This window comes from Falco punctatus, assembly GCF_963210335.1.
Source record: "Falco punctatus genome assembly, chromosome: 4".
NCBI lineage: Eukaryota > Metazoa > Chordata > Aves > Falconiformes > Falconidae > Falco > Falco punctatus.
The window spans coordinates 28,737,332-28,757,906 of record NC_137583.1 but is presented as its reverse complement, the minus strand read 5'-3'; the positions used below and the strand labels follow the sequence as shown (position 1 = coordinate 28,757,906).

At 38.1% G+C, this 20,575-nt stretch overlaps 1 protein-coding gene across 3 annotated transcripts in view; it reads left to right on the top strand.

Moving 5' to 3' along the window:
* The window catches only part of USP22 (ubiquitin specific peptidase 22), a 111,567-nt gene that overhangs the window by 52,841 nt on the left and 38,151 nt on the right, over positions 1 to 20,575 (top strand). For 2 of the 3 annotated variants that reach the window (XM_080385966.1, XM_080385968.1), the window contains exons 3-5: positions 2,314 to 2,427; positions 2,947 to 2,991; positions 7,861 to 7,962. In XM_080385966.1, coding sequence (XP_080242092.1) covers positions 2,314 to 2,427; positions 2,947 to 2,991; positions 7,861 to 7,962 — 261 coding nt within the window. The remainder of the gene's footprint in view (positions 1 to 2,313; positions 2,428 to 2,946; positions 2,992 to 7,860; positions 7,963 to 20,575) is intronic. The other variant, XM_080385967.1, reaches the window with a different exon arrangement.

The following is a 20,575-nucleotide window of genomic DNA, read 5'->3' as shown; positions in this document are numbered from 1 at the left end:
TGTCCATGTTCTGGCTGTGCAGAGAAACACCCCCTGCCCATCCTCCTGCCATGACTGGCCGGTACGGCTGCCGTGTCACTGCTGCTTGAGGTAATTTGTCCAAAACCTATTGCAATCTTTTTAAGGACATTGAAAGTGTTGGCATATATACAGCAGCATTGTTCACCTAAGTATGCTGGAGAGAGGAGGTTTCCTCAAGAGCCCTTAATCAGGCGCTGGACAATTGCGGGTTTCACTCTGCCAGTGTTTCTGTTTCAACTTTCTGATTCTTTACACCAGAAATTCATTCTGCTCTGAACAGGTGGTTTGTGTAAGGCGGTCTCTTGTTCGTTTTGATCTTGACACCTCTACTTCATCACTCATGTGTGTAAATCCGGAAAGCTGAGAAAAGTAAGGAATCCTCTGAGCACAACGTGTGCCAGCTGGTTCTGATGGTGGATTGAAAGTGTTAGTGCTCACAGAGTCCTGTTTGTTTAATATGCTGCCAGCCCTGTCCTGTTACTTGGAGGGGAGGGAGGCTGTTTGTGGGATCTATTAAAAAAATGTATATGGAGAACAATATTTGGTTTTTCATGTTTTGAGACCAATACTTCGGCTGTTTAGCAATTCTTTGTTGAAACCTGGGAATAACTGGTAGTACAATAGATAACAGAGAAATGTTCTAATACTCCGTAGCTTGTGATATTACACATACACACCCCAGTTGCACAGTGTTGTGTTACTGATCTCCACCACAGCTAAGCTTCTTATCCGCTTTCATGATATTCTGCTAGAGGAGTTTTATTAAGTCTTGCAGGCACCAGGCTGAAAATTCTGCTGTTGGGACATTATACCAGGTAACGCAAGCGATCAGTGTCCTCTTCCACAAACTGTTGGTGGTCCCAATAGACAAAACAAAAGGATGAGGCACATCAGCAAGATGACAGCCAATAGACATTAGGCAAACTGGTTTAAATTAATTGTTCCCTTTATTATGTATTAGAAGTAACAAACAATTTGATGTAATCATTGAAAAAGTGATTTTTTGAAAGAGGAGGAGGAGGAAAAAAAAGGGTGTCCAGGACTAAAGGAGAGGTGTAGCAGGTTGTGAGATGGGTAAAGGCTGTGAAGGGTGGGATAAAACATGGTTAGAAAGAAACTTTACCAAGCTTACCAAGACACTTTAACCGCAAGCCCTGGCCCACTGACGGGACCGACAGCAGAATTCCTGCTGCGTGGCATGTGGCTTGTGACTTCAGAGAAATTCAGTGCTGTTTCTTGCAGGCCACCTAATGTGGTAATAGTTTCCTTTGTTTATAACAAGTTTCCACTGTAGTGAGATTATTAAAATAATGCTATTTATCTGGAAATAAGAGGAATTTGGAAATAAAAGAAATGGAGGATATACTCCTGATGGAGAATGTTGATGTGTTTCCTCAGCTGTCTGCTAGGTGCGGATTGTATTTCAGTAGCTGGCTAAGAATTTGTTAGTGCCCACTGAATGTGTCTTTTTTTTTCTTTCTTTCTTTTTACACTTTCCTTTGTGGCTTTTTTCCATATCTCTGTACTGAAAATCAGCATTTTGCTATTAGTTTGCACTTACTTCTTCCTCAGTATGTGTTGAAACAAAACGTCGTTTTCCAGTTAGCTAATTTATTTTATTTCTTGGCTTTCTTTTGTTTAGATTGTGTAAGAAAAATACTTTTAACATTGGTCAGTGTTCATACCTCCATTCTAAAAGGGCGTGTGAAACAAGAAATTGAGACACATACAACCTGTGGAATTAACTACTCTGGAAAACCATTCCCCTGGACAAGATTCTTTTGAGTTTTTGCTGCTGTCTTCTGTTTGAGCTTTAGTTTGGATTTTAAATAGGTGCTTTCTAATTATTTTAATGACTTTGAATAGAAATTGTTGGTCTTAGAAAAAGACAATTCAAACTTACATATCAAAGTGTACAGTACTAGTTCTGCATGTGTTGTAGTCAATCACTGTAATTACGCCTTTTGGTTACTTATGTCTTTGAAAGGTATATTGTGAATTACAAACAACTTGAAGGCAGCTAATGCTTTGTTGCCTTGCACACTTTTCTTGCTGTGCCAGAAGCAATTGAGTAACTCTTACTGTAACTGGAAAGATTTCTGCGTTTATTTTTTTTTCTCTCTTCCCCACCCACCTCACCCCATCACCCTCCAGATTCTAAGGTACAAATTTTACGTTTTGTGGAACCTGAGAAGAAAGAGTGCCTGACTTGGAAGCCTGCTTTAAAATGTCTTCTAGTTTATGAACTCACATCTTTTTTTCCTCCTCCCCAACTTCCCTTCTGTTTTGCAGCCATAGACCTTTTGTATGGGGGTATATACTGCTTTATGTGTCAAGATTACATATACGACAAAGACATGGAACAAATTGCCAAAGAAGAACAACGAAAAGCTTGGAAATTACAAGGTTTGGTTTTCCTGCCTGAATTTCTTGTTTCTGTTTTTAATCATACCTGTCCCTCCCATTTGTCAACGGCAAAAACCGGTAAGGGGATAGTAGTGCAGGCCATGGGAGAGAGATCTCTAGCTATTATTTTCCAGGAGTTAGACTTCTAGTTTAACATGTGCGCCACACCTAAATGTAGCAAAAATACTTTATTTTTAATTGCAAAAAGTATTAAAAAAATCTAACAGTAATCCTGCAATACTGGCATAATATGAGAGTCAGATCTGTATTAGGTAGACAATGTAGCAGTCTGCTCCTTTAGGCTTATTTACGTGATATAGGCAATAAATCTGTTCCCCTCACATGAAATGCCACCCTTGTGTGTGATGATTTTTTTTTTTTAATAGAACGTGCCAGCTTGCTTACACACCTGTGCTTTCATGGTACACTCACAGTATCTATGTAGAAATATTTACACACAAATATATGTACACACATTTGTTTTATTCAGTTTGCTTTCCCTAATTTTTTCTTTTTTAGCCTTCACCCCAACAGTGGTTTCTCACTACCAGTGTACAATGACAGGTAAGAGGCGTGGGCTGGCGACGCACTTCACTAACAAGCGTCCCTTTGCTGATTATCCTGCCATTTTAGACATGAATCACAGTTAAGAATGCCAGTTTTATCGTGCAAATTGTTTTCCTCTTGTTTGGATATGTTCCAATGATTGAATAATGACAGCAGACTTGATTTCATATACCCTTTCCTTGATAGAACTACTCCAAAATAAACCTTTTCTCCTCTTTTTTTTTTTTTTTTTTTTTTTTTTTTTTAAAGGAAAGGAAGTAGCAGTTATCTTAAACTGAGTAGTTTTAAAGCATCACTTAAAAAAGGCTTGTCATCTTCCATTTCCAGTGGCCTCTAGGAGGGGGTATGTTTTCTTAAAGTGGGAAAGTCTGTATTTGAAAACAGATAACTTCTGTCTAGTAATGTCTCTTACTGAATCCATGGCATCCTGTTTCAATGTGACAGCCATAGTGAGGGCTGATACGACTTCAAACCATTCTTAACCTAATTTCCAATTTTAAAAATAGCAGCTAACATCATATTAACTAGAGCTTTTCTGATGGCATATCAAAAGTATAGCTGCTTTTACTGCATTCCTACTACAGATTCCATTCTACTTTCTGCTTGTTCCCCATTTTGAGGGAGTTGTGTCTCAGGATAGGAGGATAGCGAGATGCCAGTGAGTCCTAGAAAAAGAAAATACAGCTTAAAATGCTTTAGCACAAAACACTAGTTTTCAAAGCAAGACAAAATGGGAACATGTTTTTAAACCTTCCACTTAGGCTATGCACCTTTTCTGAAAACTCCTTCAAAGCCTTCTTAAACTGTGTTGTTTTGGGCCCTAAACCAATCAACAGACAACATAACGCTTCTTTGTGACGCTACGGAAGAAGGCAGCCCCACAGTTCCTTACTTCTGAATATATATGTTCAAAGAGCAATGTTTTAATGTTGTCCTTAGCAAATGATGTATTTGTGCCTTTTAGACTGAGATGCAGCCAGTTTGTTCTCTAGTGGACATCAGGCTGCTATAGGTAATATTAGAAGATAATTACAGCCACGAGATTGTACATCTTGTCATCTTGGACCAGACTTGGGTGGTGAAGGGAAGAATCAGTGAGAGGAACTGCCAGGCAGAAAACCACCTCTGTACTGGCTAACTGACTAATGAATGGCATATTAAATATATGAATGCATTTGCATGAATGCACATTGCATCTTCTGACCCTGGAGAACAAATCTGTAATGACCACTGAAGATATAAAATGAAGGAATAGACAACAATACACTTTAAATTACTGGAGTACACAGTATAGACATTTTGTCTTTTAAAGTCACGGCATAGGATCTTTTGTTTTATGGCTTATCATGAAACCTTGTGTGTTTCTCCACAGATTAATCTAAGGAATGAGAAAGGGAGAATTGTGGGAGAAATAATGGAGAATTATGTTGGGTTGTTTTCAGTCTTTCTCCATTGTTTAAATCCGTCGCCTCCTTCCCATAGTGACTCAGGTTATCTGAAAGAACATAAAGTGTAAAGAGGGGTTGAACCCTTCTTCTTCCAAACTGAATGTCAGGAATAGTACAAACCCCAAACTCTCAGTGTCTTGGTATTATATTTCTATGACAGAGTGAGTTTACCTCAGATAATGTTGCCAACTTAAAGAACTTAAGAACTGAATCCAGTCCACAAAAACTGAGATTGGCTTAAAAATTGAAGTGTGAATGTTACACAACGTCTATCCACAGTGCTTGAAGGATATTCGTATATACTTTAATAGATGCTCACATAACAACATGATGCCTGGAGAAAGAACTTTAAGAAAAACCCCAAATATCATGAGATTCATTTCATACTCTTGCAATATTAACTCTTAGTGTAATGAGTTCCCATGTCCAGCTGTAGTTCAGGGTTATATGATGTAACTCTGAACAAGTTGCAACTCTGCCTTTTTTTTTTTTCCCCCCTTTGGTATTGAATATTCTTTAATAACGAGGGAGGTGAGAATACAGAGCCCTTCATTCTAATTAAAGTTTGGATTTTGGGGGAGGGGATGAAGTATAGCTAAGTAAACGAGCTATATTAATGATTACTTGCAAAATTGTGATGTTTATAAACTAGAGCCTTCCATTGCCTTTTCCTTCACTCGTCCATATGTCCCTGATAAAGTCTCTTAAAAATGACAGTTTGTATATTTTAACTAATAAAATTAATTCTTGGATGGAGATTTCACATGCTGACTTGAATCTCTGACTCTTCTATATCGTCATTTTTAAAATGATAAATTTTCACCCTATAACGCTACTTTCCTTTAATTGTAAATGGTAACCTGTGCATGTTTTGCAAATACTTGTTTAAGGTAGTTTATATTGGAGTTTTTGGCATGTTTGTGGATGTTATTAAATCTTTATTAAACCTTTTTCCTTCTTTGTGTGTTTTGGTTTTTTTTTTTTTTAAAAAAAAAACCTTCTAAACATTGAACCATTCCTAATGAACGGTTCTTGCTTTTTCCCATAATTTCAAGAGTAATAAAACCTCAATATTCTTGTTAAATTATATAGCTGGAACAGAACACTTTTTAATTTCTGTTTCTCACTTAACACGTGCTCTTTCTAATGAAAGACTTGTGTAAGAAAGTTTTCTGTCTGTTTTGCTCTGTGTTTGTTGTGGCATTAGCTGTACATAGTTTTCTGTTTGGTTTCATTTCTTTTTAATTGAACAATATTTGATCCACCCAGAATCCTGCAAAGTAATCCTGTCTGTCATCTTTAACTTCACTTGAAGAGTTGCTCTTGTGAAATGCTTTGGTCCCCATTCTCTATAAGCATTTAAGCTATATAATTATATATAGATATATATAAATATATATGAACAGTCCTGCTAACATATATGGAACTATTGCATGCCTAAAGTTGAGCACACATGTGTTTCCAGGTGTGAATTTTCTTATATTTGATTTAAACCAGGATGTCAACATATCCAAGTTTTTATTTGTTATGAGATTTAATCCTGTTATCAGATTATACTGACTCTGTTTGGCTGTGTTGAAACTACAGCGAACCAAATGCACGAGTTCAAGTTTACAGCTGGCCAGTGCAATAGCTGGTACTAACACGGTGCTCAAAATTATTTTGAGCTTTTTTCAAACTGATTTATATAAATTCCTGAGGGAGTATTACAAATATGGAAAGGGTTGCTGAAGACATCTAATATGAAACTTGTTGCAAGCCAATGTTCTGTCATATGTGAACTGTCCATATGTGCATCTCTGAAGTTGCTTCATTCGTTTGCCTATGCATACTGTATAGTGTATTCAAAGCATTGCAGCTGTTTTATCTCATCAATCTGTTACACAGTAATTAGTTTCCTTTTCTGTTTTCCTGGGTGTGTAGCTTGATGCTGAACCTTGGATAAAGGAAAGGGATTATATGATTCTGGTATTCTTTCTTACACTTCTTGCATAAATCTGTTGTTGGGTCAAAGTGAGAGATGGGTGCATCCTTGTAAATAAGGATTTTCTAGTCCTCAAGAATCTGAAGATGAGACCTTTTATTACTAGAACCTTGGAGGGTCAGTAGTAACTATGAATTGAATATTTTTGGGTGGGTAGCTTCTGACAAGCATAGCAATTTCTGAAAATGAAGATCAAAGAGCTATTAAAATTTAATGTATATTATGCAGAATGTGTAAGCCTCTAGCTGTATTTTCTACTCTCCTTCTTTTCATATGTATGATTTATAATTTATTTTCTGTAGCACAGCACTGTTTCTGCTCCATGCGTTCCGTGAAAAATAACTCTTAATTGACTTTAATCCTCAGTTTTAGAATAGATTGCTTGTCATCTTGTTATTCTTTATTTTTAATGCCAAGATGCTTTTGTGACTCACTGTAATTGACCTTGCATAGTAATTTCTCTGTGCTACATAGAATGCTGCAGCAGTACTTCGCTGGTCAGCACATGGGTCTCCACTGCTGTGTTTTTCTTGTATCAGATTTACGCTGAACACAACTCTGTGCTTACTTCAGACCTATTCTCTGTACTGCTTACCTGACTTATTTCTACTGCGCTTTCCTTTGAACAGAAGTGTATTGGAAATACAGTGTTGATGTTTAAAGAGAGTAATGGCAGATTTTAGCTGCAGCTCATGAGAAAGGGTAGTTAAGTATCTGGAGAGTTGGCCGGTTGGTCAGTGTGGGGAGGGTTGTGTCTAAACCTACTACTAATTGCATTTTTAGGTAATGTTAGATACTGGCAGTAAAGTGAATTTGAAGTATTAGAACTTGCTACTGCCCAATCCTACATCAGTGGCTATAAGGAGAGGTCATGCTCTGTAATGGTATATCCTAAGACACGTAGTAACTGTTTAGTATTTTGAATTACTGTATTCTGCTGTTTACCTGTAAAGACCAAGCATGTATCTGTCCATTATGTTGGGTCAGTTTTGGTTTATTTCATAACTTGTCAAAGTTTGGTAATGACGTTTCTTGGTTATCCTGTATCTTCTTCTAAAATCATATGGTGGTTCTGTCATTTGACCTCCCCTGAGCACAAAGAAATGCAGTTTTGAGTAATAGTGGATTTATTCCTGTGCTGGAATTTCTTTTAACTGAAAGGAGGAGTATAATCCAGTAATGGAAAAATCTATTTGGGCTCGGTATTTTTTTATAAGTAGTGCTTTTCTTCCTTTAGTTCTTACTTGTTGGAAGATGGGTTGATTTCTTTCTGAACAATATTTTTTGGGGGAGAGGTAGAAGGAAATCAGTCTCTTGTAGTTGTACATAGATTGAATCTAACCTAATGGACAGCATGTTGAAAATTTTTATTTGGACAGAGTTTTTAATCCTTTTACTAAACAACTTCCTGAAACTTTCTTTTCATCTGCTTAGGCATTGGAGAGAAGTATTCAACATGGGAGCCAACCAAACGAGAGTTAGAGTTGCTACGACACAACCCCAAGCGGAGAAAAATAACCACAAACTGCACCATAGGTAAGTTCTAGAAATTCTTTCCGAAGTTGATTCTCAGCCACTTGTATGTTCAAAATTATGTTGTTTTTCCATAAATATTTTTACGCTGAGGTAATTGTAGTGGATTGCCTTAACCATTAGGAAAACAAAATAAGTTTATTTTATACTGCCTTTTTCTCACTGTAGAAGGATATCTGCTCTGTCGGTTCAGGTACTGATGAAGATTTATTTGTGTAACAGCTACAAAACAATTTTTATTTTTTTTTTTTTTTACAATATGCCTTGAAAGACTTTTAACAGAAATTGATCACGTTAGCTCTACTCAAGTTGTCATGAGAGATCCCATGCAGGTGTATGAAGGGAAATCCTGTAGTTGGGATGTATCCCTAACTGTAGCAGTCTGTTGGTAAATCTGTTCTTAGCTGACAGAATGAGTACATTGATGTCTTTCTGCTTCATATTCTAAAGTCTAGATGGGGTCTGTTCAATTTCATATTGACTCTGAAAAGATGTAATACGTTCACCAGCGTGTGTCAAATAGCAGTTTTGAAATGCATATCAAATGTTTAATGTTTAGAGTTCAGTAGTCTGGAGCAAAGAACTCTCTGAAATGCAGGCATATCTACTGATGGCTGGAGAGTATTTGCATAAGGGTAATGGAAATGAACATCATTTTCCAATTTTTTTTTCTGCTGTCTTTAGGTTGGGGGAGTAGGGAGTTAAAACTGGCTTCCTGACATGCTCTGATCAAGATTATTGGGCATTTTCCTATACTGTTAAATGCACACTGTTTTAATGGTGACAGTATAAGGTTGAAGATATAGCTATAGACACTGGAAGCAGGAAACTGTTTAAAAAGTTTTTTCCTATTTTTAAGCTACTTGCTGTTTTATGAGAATGCGTCATGCTTTCAGCACATTCACTCTTGTCAAAAGACACCGAACATTGTTGCTAAAAATTTGTAATGTAATGTTTCTAATACATTAAGTCATATTTAATCCAAAATCTGTGTGTATTTATTTGGAAAAATGGACCGAGAAGCACAGAGTAAGCTGTAGTAAGTTGAAATGTGTATGGAATGGTAATACTAAAGAAGGGGCCTATGCATTTGCAATAGTGGAACAGGAAAGACAGTTGGAAAAACATCTGGTCTTTAGAAACTTCAGGCAGCCTAGGAAAAAATAACTAGGCAAAGATTGCTTGCATCATGTTCACACCGGGATTTTGTGTTGTATGAAACTCCAGTGTGTTTTGTAAAGGCTGTTAGAAATGACTTGTAACTGCGCAGGGCCAAAACAGAAGTTTGATAGAATTTTGAAGGTGAATGTGACCTTTCTGAAGAATGGAAGCACATTTCTCTGTTTCCCTTTCCAATTTGAAGGAATGCTATGCCTACTCTTAAAGGATTTAAAATTTTTCAGTCCGTTTAAAAAGGACATGTCTGGTTGCGTGAAATCTCATACAACGCTGCACGGGTGGGGGAGCGCTGATGGAACACAGGGGACAAGGGAATGACTGATCTCTTTACTTCTGCAGGCATGCTTTTAAGAATTTCTCCTGCTGAGCCCTGGAGCTGTCTGTGTGCTGAGATTTAGAAAGAGAAAAAAATCAAAGCACCCATGAGACATAATGCAGTTTTGGGCTACAGTTAAAAGCAAAAGACTAGCTTTCTTTCACAAAAATACATTGGGGGTTTTAGCTGAAGGAAGAAAAGACCTGCCATTGTCCTTGAGCCTTTTCTCTCCATCTAACCTGCTGCTAAATATATATCTGTTTCAGAGTCTTTTTCCCTTCACTTTCCTCACGTTGACTTGTCTGTTTGCAGTTTCATATCAGTGAAGAGCCTATATGTAGGCTGAAACGCTGCAATTATCTGGACATTTCCATTTCTCTCTTTTTCTAATACTCAATTCTTTTGACTTCAAGTTTTTATCAATCCCATAGCAGATATTAGTGAATCCAGTTTATCTTTTGAGGTAGGTAAATGGCTCAGAGAATAGGCATAATGTCCAGTTTTATTGGTTCTGAAAATGAAGATGTTGTTGGTAACCATCTATAATAAGCATTGCACATCTGTTGATGAGTTCTGTTTAGAAAAGAGTCTGTTAAAGCATACCCAGCTGCCTTTTACGTATAAAATGCGCTCTGCAAAGCTGTTTTAAGAGGAAGGCCAGGGGGGTTTGTGGCTCTCTGGCCTGCCTCCAGAGATACACGGCTGTTGGTTGGGAGGTGGCATGTTTAACTGCTCTGCGATGACCTTCTGAAGTGGTTATTGTGCTGATGCCTGTTTCAGCGTTTGTGTAAGACAAGTGCATTAGTATTACAACTGAACTCGGTGGGACAATGCATACTCTGAAGCCTGGACAGGCACGGCCTTGAAAGGGTATACTTGTATGTGAAAGGCTTGCATATGATTTTGAGCCCTAATAACAAAATACGTTAAACCTGATGTTATTTATATGTAGAACACACTTAGGTGGTAAAATATGTTTTGTTGTAGTTTCCCATTACATCTATACTATTTACATGACACTCATTTACGTGAATGTTTTACTGTATGGCAGAACCTTCTTTGTACATAAAGTGTGGGGGTTTTTTATTCCAGATTTGTAGCAATCTCATGATGCTTCTCAAAAAGCTGGATGTGTCTGCTACTTTTTGAGCTGTTGAACTTTTATACAGCTGCAGAATCTTTTGTCTTTCATTGGCACCATAAATTAAATCTGAAGAGTACTCAGTCATGAAATGAATATGTTATAATGGAGGATTGAACTGGTAGTTCATTAGAGGAGATACTGTGCAAAACTCCTAGCTTTTGATTTAGCAAAATGAAATGATGTTTCCACTTGAGTGACAATTTGAAAGCAATTGAAGAAGGAACTTCTTGTTCATATCCTCAAAAAACTCAAACCAAAACAAAAATCCCCAAACCCAGAAACTCTATAAAAATGCATAAATTCTGCTTGGTTCTCTTTTAAAAGGGTGTGTGTTTTCATCTCATGGATATTTTTCCAGCTAGTAAGAAGATAGTAGGTAACTTTGCTTGAACTGCTGTTTTGCCATTGAGCAAATTGCTCTTCAAATGAAAACTTACGTCAGGCGTGCTACAGGCTATAGAAACTGTGCTGATTCCTGCCTTTTGGGATATTATAAACAAAGGGCTGTTCCCATGTTGCACATAAGCATCTTCAAAGTGACTTGGAACACAGTTAACCAAGTGGAAACGCTGAGCTATCTGCATGCAAGAAGCCATGGTGACAGATCCTTGCATAGTGTAGATTTTCTGGGGGGCATTTCATATTCTGATGTCCTGGCAGACTTGAAATGTTGATGGAATTTCTGTATTTCAAGACATTCAAGAAGAGTGTACAGTCTACTCAAACCATAAACATACGTTCTTTGGTATCAGCTCAAGGCATTCTCAGACCTTGTTTGCCCCAGGTGCTACAGCATGCTGCCTTTGTCATTGTGCTGGCTCAGTGGGGTTCAGGTGAACTAGGTCAGGCTGAAGGGATGGCGTATTGTGGGGGAATGCAGGAGGTGAGTGGAGAGTAGAAATTCCATGAGTTACTGTGTGTTGCTCTCAGCAGCAGTACTGAATCATAGCCTAGACTACTCAATTCATAAAAATTTTTCTATTCATAGAAATGCTCATCTTGATTTTGGGTTGAAGCTGGTGGTTCAGGCATCCTATAAACACCAGAACTTTTATATGGAAAATTAGGTAAGACTTAACAATTATTAGATTCTAGCAGTGTGAAAGGAAGATCTTATTTTTCCAGTCTCCTCTTGTCTATGAAGGGGCTGCCCATGGCAAGTGAGGGTAGTGACCAAGCTCCAAGTTCACAAGCAGATCTTTTTATTACAGGACTGGACTAGAAGTGAAAGTGATACAGTATCTTTTGGGAACTATTTTCCAAAGCTTGTCTTGCTCTGTTATCATTAATAGCCCCAGCAGATCAGTTCTGCTGAGTACATGAAGTATTAGCGTGGGATCAGCTGGTCTCTGATTAGCATATGAAGTGACTTTGTGGCTAAAGATTGGTGTATTAACAATAGGAAGAATTAGACTCCCAAGGCACATGGGTAATTAGCAGGAGCCACCTGGGATTCCCATTTGCAGTGTTGCAAAAAGGCAGAGGGGATAGCCTTTATAGGAGGCTGAGCAAATCCCTTTCAGAAAGAATGATATGAGGTGTGGGGGAGGTGGCAAAAACAATAGCTACATGGGAGTAGCAGGTGGTTTTTGCAGCTGTGCAGTGCTAAGCAGTGCGATGTGACAAAGAGCAGCATGAGTGGAATAAATATTGCAGCAGAGCCTCCCCTGTAAAGGTAGCAAGGGAAGAGGAACAGTGGCCTGGAAAATATTTCTCGTTCTCTGGATGAGCTCGCAGGAGCGTTCCACTTCTGTAGGAGCAGTGCTGACTTGAAGGTGTTGAGGGCTACGTTAATATTTGCAGGTTATTTGTGAGGGCACTAGCTTTCTGGCATACTGCTTCTGGTTGAACGCTGCTCCAGGTAGCTCAGATGGTAAAGTAGAATGAAAAACATGGTTTAGTACAGCACCGAATTTTTAGCTGTAACTTAAATTTCAAAGTTCCTGATTTGTAAGCAGTAATACTTCTGTATTTGAAATCATGACCACACAAAATGCACCTTGAATAGAAGTCTCTTTGATTCTTAAATTTTTTTCAGACTGCTGTGTGATGAAGGAAAGGAAAACCACCTTTGAGACTGCTCAGGTGACTTGTTTCCTCTGTGACAATTTTTTTCACCTAACTTCATAATTAACTGTTTCATAAAAGGTTAGATTAGTAAAATAAAAACCCGCTACCCTTCTATCAGGAAGATCCCATGTTCCTGTTTTACCTTGTCGTGAGCTCTGACCATTGCACTGAATTGTATTTTTTTCCTGGGTCTAAAATTGATAAACCTGATAATAAAAATAAATAAAAAACCCCTCCTCTCAAAGCTTCCAGGGAATCTTAAGCAAAATGAGGTGTGAATCTTTTAAGAGTTCTAAAACATAAGCTGTGATTTACTTGCTGAGGTTTGTAAAGATTTGCTTTTGGAAAGTCTTACTAGACTTTTGAAGTTTACCTCTTCCGCAGTATAAAATATAAAGCTTTTCTCTGCAAAAGACTTTTCAAAAAGAAATTCCAGATTTGATATAGTACTTCTTCAGAATGCTTATTCCATCCCAGATGAGGAATGAGGGGAAGGGGGGTTCTGCTCTTACTATCTCAATATTTGTTTGAATTTTAGGCCCTCTGTCAGAAAGGAATGATGACTTCCAGTATATGAGTTGTCCTGTTTGTTTTCATTTCATGTCATGGTTGTAGGGGCTTACTCTTTACTGAACATTAAGAGAACCAAACTCTAAAAAGCATTTGTGATGAAAGCAAGAAGACTTTATTCCCTCTCCCCTCCTTCCGTGTTGGTGCTGTGCTTTAAGCAAAAGAACTAGCAGTATAATTTTCTCTTAATACCTGCTAAGGGTGAAGACATGCTACAGCTGAGGTAGACAGCTTTCCTCTGTCAGGGACGATCCTTTTTTTTCCCTTCACCCTTGTGTATGCTTCCCCTTTATTCCAACCACATGGTCCCACCCTCTCCTGGGCATTCACTCTTGTGCTGCAAGCTGGTGGCAGAGTCTGTTCAGTTCATTAACCTGGCAGAAAACATCGTACTGCTTGGTGGTGGAGGTTTTGCAAGAGCAACGTTCTTTTGTGTTGCTGCACTCAACAGCCTGACAAAGGTTGTGACACGCACAAAGCTGCCGTGAGGAGGGGATGGCATGTGAATGGGATGTGTGGCTGGGAGCAAGGGGCAACCTCCTGTTGCTGACAGCAAGTCACGCACCATCTGAACTGTAGTTCCATTTGGCTATAGCAAAGCCAGCGAAGATGAACTAGTCTTGGACTGTCACCTTAGTAAGGCTTGAAATTAGGGTAAAGCCGGGAAGTTGGTTTTAAACAGAAAACAAACTTTTCAGGCTTTTTAGGATCCTGTGTGAAGAAGAAATTCTTTGAGAAGTTAGACTACATGATCCCTGATGCTATATTGCTGCATATTTAGTTTAATATTTTTACAGTAAGTATTACATAATTACGTGAATATTTTTTTCTAAGATTCTAAAATCAGTTATATTGTATTTATCAATTTAGTTTTTTAAAAACAATCAGTAGCATGACTGAAATATAAATTACCTTTTTGGCTTATGCCCATTAACGGTTCCTGCAGTAGTGTATATGGATAACCTCAAAGTTTATGGCTCTTCCTTTTGCAGCCTTTATAGACACTCCTCCCCAAGAGGAAGAAAAAGCTCTTTCCAAGTACCTAATGTTTGCCTATCTTTTTGCTTGATGATTGAAGAATAGTTGAAACTTGCAGGGCATGTTTTTCAGCTTGTCAAGATTAATGAAAGGAGGATACTGATTCCCTTTACAAAGAACTTTTTTTTCCCCAAGGGTTTAGTCCTGCTTTTAAGTTAAAATGCTCTAACAAGTTGAAGTCTAAATCAGTTAACATCTTTTCTCCAGGGAGTGTCAGGCAATAGTAGTGGGATAGCTTGGAAAATAAAATTATCTATTCAATGAAATCATGGTTAGTGTTGGCCCTTGTTGGCCCTCCCAGTATTTTTCAGTTTATCTTCTGGAGTGTGTATGGATTGAAGAAACCACCAGACCTAACTTTTGTATATCAGGAATATTCTTAGCAGCTCCTAGAAATGATACTTTGAGATTGTTCTTTCAGCAGTATCTGTGTATAGAATAAATCCTATGCCTTTGCTTTGTTTCCAGTAAAAATTAACAAAATGTGAAACACAATTTTGTGGAGAAGTTACCTTGAAGCTTGAGCTTGATGGTAGGTTGGCTTTGGAAACAGCTTTTGCAGTGATGTGCTAAACATGTTTTGGAGGAGATTCTTAGGTTCAGGGGTCTGCTTGAAGGTTTAAATTTGCATGGCTTTATGTGGGAGCAGTGTAGTTTAAAACAGAACAGCAAGCTGAGTAGAACCTTTGGGTATACTTGCTGTCTGAGGAGTAGTGGGTTTTCATACATAGAACATAAAAAAAGTTTGTGAAATGGTTTGACTTTTTTTTTTCTTCCCTGTAAAGTTTGTTTTGCATGTTTTATTAGCAGGGAAATAAGAGCAGAGAGACACCAATGTACCGGCATGTGTGTAGCTGCAATAATAAAAAATATTGCAGACAAAGAAATGTTGACATAAGCATCAAAGTATCTAAAGCTAGAATTCTAATCTCCAGGGATATTTACCGCAAATACAACCCCTGCAGACTGTACGAAGTTAAAACTACTTCTATGTGAAATAAGCAGATTGCAGTCAGGGTTGAATTTTTCTGTTATCCTGTCTAGGAAAATTGCCAATGATATTACTTGCATAGAAAATACTTTAATTTTTTAACTCTAGGTGGCTCTTGGGGATTTGAGACAAAGGAAGATACACTGTGTGTGTTCACAATGTGAAATTCCTTAGAAGACAGGGTTCTTAATCCAGGACTTGGATAGTGTTCCAGACTTCTAACTCAAACCTGATATTCCTCCTCTGGGCTTGTTTTTTTTTTTTGAAGGGGATCCATGTTTGTTCCTGATCAATACACATAATTTTTAGTTTACAGACAGTGTTTCAATTTGACTTTTCTAAAATTGTGTTCTGCACTTCTTCAGGTGAAATTTTATCATTTGGATCCAGCTAGGTAGCAGCACAAAGAAGAGCCTTTTTTTCCCCCCTCCTAGATGCTGATTCAATTTTCAAGTGTACAATATTTGCTGACTCAAGTATTTGTCTTACCATTAGAGAGAGAGAAGTAGTTAATTTTTTTCCTGTGCTTTCTTCCCCAAGTAATTTTATAACTTCAATATGCAGTCAAAACAGTAGGCTTTTAACATGAAAAATGCAGTAAATGTTAGTCACTTGTCATTATCTGCTTGAACAGGTTTTTATGGGAATGGGAGTTTTCTTATCAAGAAAAACCCAACAGCAATATATAGCCAGCGTTTGATTCTGGCCCTCTGAGCAAGATACCTTTGTTTAGATGAAGTACTTTTTGTTTGTTTAAAATTAAAACAAATTTATCAGGGCATTTCTTTAGTGTTTTTTAAGTTTTACCAGCTTAAAAAAAATCACCAGAACAGTGGATGCTTACAGAAAACTAGACGTACTAAGAGTGCTTGGCTTTCTGTGTCTGTCAGAACAAGCAGCAGACCTCACCCTTCTGCAACAGCAACCCCTGAGGTTAGCAGGTATGTCCCCTGTTTTCTTGGCCACAGGATGCCAAGCTGCAGGCTATAGCTTTATTTTTTTTTGGCAGTATCATGCGGTGATTCTCTAAAAACCAAAGCCTTTCTTGAAATGGAGGGTATATTTTCACTGACAGTGATGCAGTCAATGCAAAGTTACTTTCATAATCTCTAAATCAAGACCAGATAAAGAAGTTCAGAATTAGCTCGTGTAACAGCCTTTAACATGTGCCTATCATCTTGTCATGGGCAGAGATGCACCCTTAGCATGAGAAGGTTTTTCTTCTTACTCTTAAAAAAAAAACAACCCAAAGAAACAAACTTTGGTTTACCTCTGTATTTTAACCTGATCAACTCTGTGTCATTACAGAGAGCATGACATTTTCAACAAGGCCAGTAATCTCCATCTCAGTTTTGTTCTTTTGTGGATTGCTTTTGGATTATATTTACAGTGACCTTCCATTCTGCTCTTTCGTGTCTGCATCTAGAGTTGGGCTTTGTGTGGACAGAAGGTAGATACAGTATATACTGAAACTAGGAATATGCATAAACAGCATGTGGCATGGTTTGTGTGTTGTGGATTGTTGGAACAGCTCTGTGCCAATTCATCAACAATAATTTGTGCATATTAATATATTTGGATGCATTTAATTTCATTGGCAGTTAGCCTACTCCTCAAGTTATTAATTTCTGAAATCTGTTTTGAGGAAGGGTAAAAACTTGTAGGCAGCATATGGTGTGATATTGGGGGGAAAGGACGTCTGCGGGTGTGAATTTTATTTTGTCAGTTTAGTGGGAGTACCTCTTGTTCTTTAAAAATGCCATCTGCACAGGATTCTCACTGCAAGTCTTATGCTTCTGTGCAGATCATGCAAGATCTCACTGAGCTTTTCAGTTTGGCTGCTTTTGGGGGAGGGCAAAGAGAATATTTTATTTTGTGTCACCTTTTGAAGTATTTTATTTTGTAGAAAGGCTTTTTTTCTTTGCCATTAAGTTGCCATATAAAACCACCTGGAAGGGTCTACAACTTACCTAGCTTTTAAAAGGTAGTGGTCATAATGCTCCATACTGATCATTCAGTTGTTTTGACAAACACTGCTCCTGTTCTTTGCCTACTGCTGTTCTTTTTTGATGTTGGATGTCTTCTGTCTGTTCTCCCCAACCATCCTGCAGTTACCAGATTAATCATTATATTCCTGCTCTGGTTCATAGGACTTTAATGGCTTGAACTTTGCTCTGTAGGCTGTGAGAGACAGGGCAGCTCCTGTTTTGGTTATGTGGCTGCTTTAGGAGCTCCTCCATACCTTTACTGAAGTTCTTTAATTCCGCTCTGTGTATCTGAGGGTACAACGAGCACCACAGCTCTAAGAGGTCTGGCTTCATTGTTAAATGAAGGCATTTTGTGCAGTGCATGTACCTGTATGTGTCACTTCATGTCATGTTTTCTGCTGTGCAGGAATAGGCACCTTTTTGTTTCTCTTGCTCTTGATGTGATATGTGCTTCAAGTCCTTCGTGTCTCATCTTTCTTTTCCATCTTCATGTGTTTCAGGGATCAGATAATCAAATCTATTACTAAGTATCAAATCATTATATGATTATTTCCGGTGTTGTATATGAAAGGTGTTTTCTTCTATTGCGTGTTCTGAAAATTGGAGATCCAGATTGTATGTGCGTGTTCTCCCGTTTGTTCGCTCACTGCTAGATCATGACAGAGATTGGATCAGGTTGAAGCGTAATAGACAAAATCAGTGGGTCTTGGTATGCCAAGATAGGAATTCAGAGAAGTTTGGTACAAGTTCTGCTGCAGAACTTAAATGTCTTTTTTGGTCTTACTAATTTCAGCTGAGAGAATCGAATAGAAACGTTTGCCATGGATGATTACATGTTGTATAGCTTTGTTTTTGAGAACAGGGTGCGTTGGTTTCTTCTGAGACACCTGAGAGAGAAAAACAATTTTGTGATGCAAATGGTCAGTAAAAATGTTGAAGGTAAGAAATTACAGATATAAACCCAATGTTTTCCGTACTCTTGAAGGAAAAATAAAGGGGGGAGCCTTTATTTGCAGAGTGCTGACGTGTCCTTTTCCTGCTAGGTAACGTACCAAAGGGTTCAAAAACTCATCTTGCATACTGCAGAGATCATTGACTTTAGCTCCCCTTTCCCCTCCCACCCCACATTTATTTTAAACTTAAACTTGCTACGGGAAACAATAAATTCATATAGATGTCTATTACATATATAAATATTTTTAAATCAGTTTTAGGTGTGGATTTAACTATGTCACCTTAGTTTATGAAAAGGCCTTTCCCTGGCAATATTTTTCTTTTTTATTTTTTCTTTGTAAACTCACATTATTCTTTACACTTACAATACAAGCCACAGCCACAGGAAGAACAATTCAATTTCACATCCTGGCCAGGAGAAATTGCATCTGAATTTTTTGGGTTTTATTTTTTTAATCCTACTTAGATGAAAACCCAACCCTCGTGGACTCATCACATGAAACTTTGTGTATCAGGGTTGTTGTCATGCTCTGCAGCTACAAGACAGCAAAATATTTACTCTGAAGGGAAGTATTTTTGCTTGTGTTCTGATCTGTTCCTTTTTTCTACATTTGTGATAAATTTGGGGATGCATTGACTAGATTTGGCCCACAGAAGGCTTCTGTCTGGCTGTCATCTTTTCCTTCTTGTGGGGAAGCATATGGGGGGAAAAATGGCTCATGCCATACCCGCTCGTGTGCACAGGGATTTCTAGTGGAGAAAACCAGTGATACCACAGTATCTTGAACAAGTTGTCTCCTCCCTCATTTCAGGAGTTTTTGTAAAGGTATTGCTATTTGAAATATTAAAAAAAAATTATTGCAATGCAGAAGCTCTAATACTGCAAGTAGGGGAGCTTATCTGTAGATTTCATAGTGTATGTGTATCTTCTGTATTAATGTTGTTGCATTTCTTAAACTCTGCATTGATTTATTTACTGAGATGACACTGAAACACTTCAGAGTACAAGTACATCAGGGGATACTGCAGGATCTCATCACTGAAGAGTTGTAACAACAAATCAGGGAAACATTTGTCAGGACTAATACAGGTAGTGTTAATTCTGCTTTGAGGTAGAGAAATAGACCCAGGTGACTTCCTAAGGTCTTCTGTAGCTATGTTTCCTGAGATTTTAGTGGAAGATTCAATGCATTTTTCAGTGGTTTGGTTAAAAACACTCTGTTCTGTTTTGTTTTGGAAGCATGTTTCTTAATTCAAATCCACAGGGAAGAAATATTTGTAGTCCCTTGTCTTGCTTGAAACAGCTTCTCTGTTTACACGGGCTGTACGAAAAATTAAACTTAAGAGGTTTGTTTGTTTGTATTGCCAGATATTTTAGGAGTGCTGACTCATTTTACCATGCCAAGGGTGTGTACATATGAGCCAATTACCATCAGATCAGAAGAATGAGAACTTAAAGGACATCAAGTGCTCTTGCCTCGTCTGTGTGCTTGGTCTTAACCCAAGAGTACAGTTACTGAAAAGTAAATGACAGGCTGTAACCTCACAGCCTGGCTTGCCATGCCACGCTGCTGAGAGAGATCGCCTGCCTCATTCAAAGTGCTTTTGGCCCAGAGAAAAAGAAATAAAAATAAGTGTAACTGGTTGGTATTCTTCTGGAGAATCAGGGGCACACAGTGCTTGCACACCACTGAACTTACAAAAGTATCTACAGGTGAATGAAATGATAGGGAGTGTTCCCTAAGGCAAAGAACGGAAACTCCTCTGGGCTGTGAAATGTTTCATGTCTTGGCATTGTTAGTTTGTGAATTGGTTCAAAGATGTACATATTGTAAGTATAGTATAGAGAGTGCTTTCCTGTGTCTGGCAGGCTGTGAACGCTCAGGAATCATTGGCTGGCTTGGGCGTTTTGTTTCATCTGTGCAATAATAATATAAAATGCTACACTTTTGTGTTTGATCATGCTCCTGGTAACTTGTTCGATCTGTTTGCTCCAAGGATGTCACTTGCCCTTAGGTTCTTCCAACATGACATGTCTGAGTACCCTGTGTGGACAGGACAATCTGTTGCTCTGAGGAAGAATCTGTGGTAAAGCCTTCACTGGTAGTCATTGCTTAGAGATGTGCATTTTTTCTCCCAAATCTGGCAAAGTTAAGGGTGACCTTTCTTGAATCTCATCTCCTATTTATTGCTGACTATTTCTATATCATTACTAGAAAATCTTTGTTTAAATAAGCTACAAACATGTATCTCCTATGCAGAGGCTTTAGTCCAGTGTTGTTTAAATGTTATGCATTTGCTTTTAATTGAACGTACAGCGTGATACAGGGATGCTGCAGAGCTCTTCCACAACTGATTTATAGCAC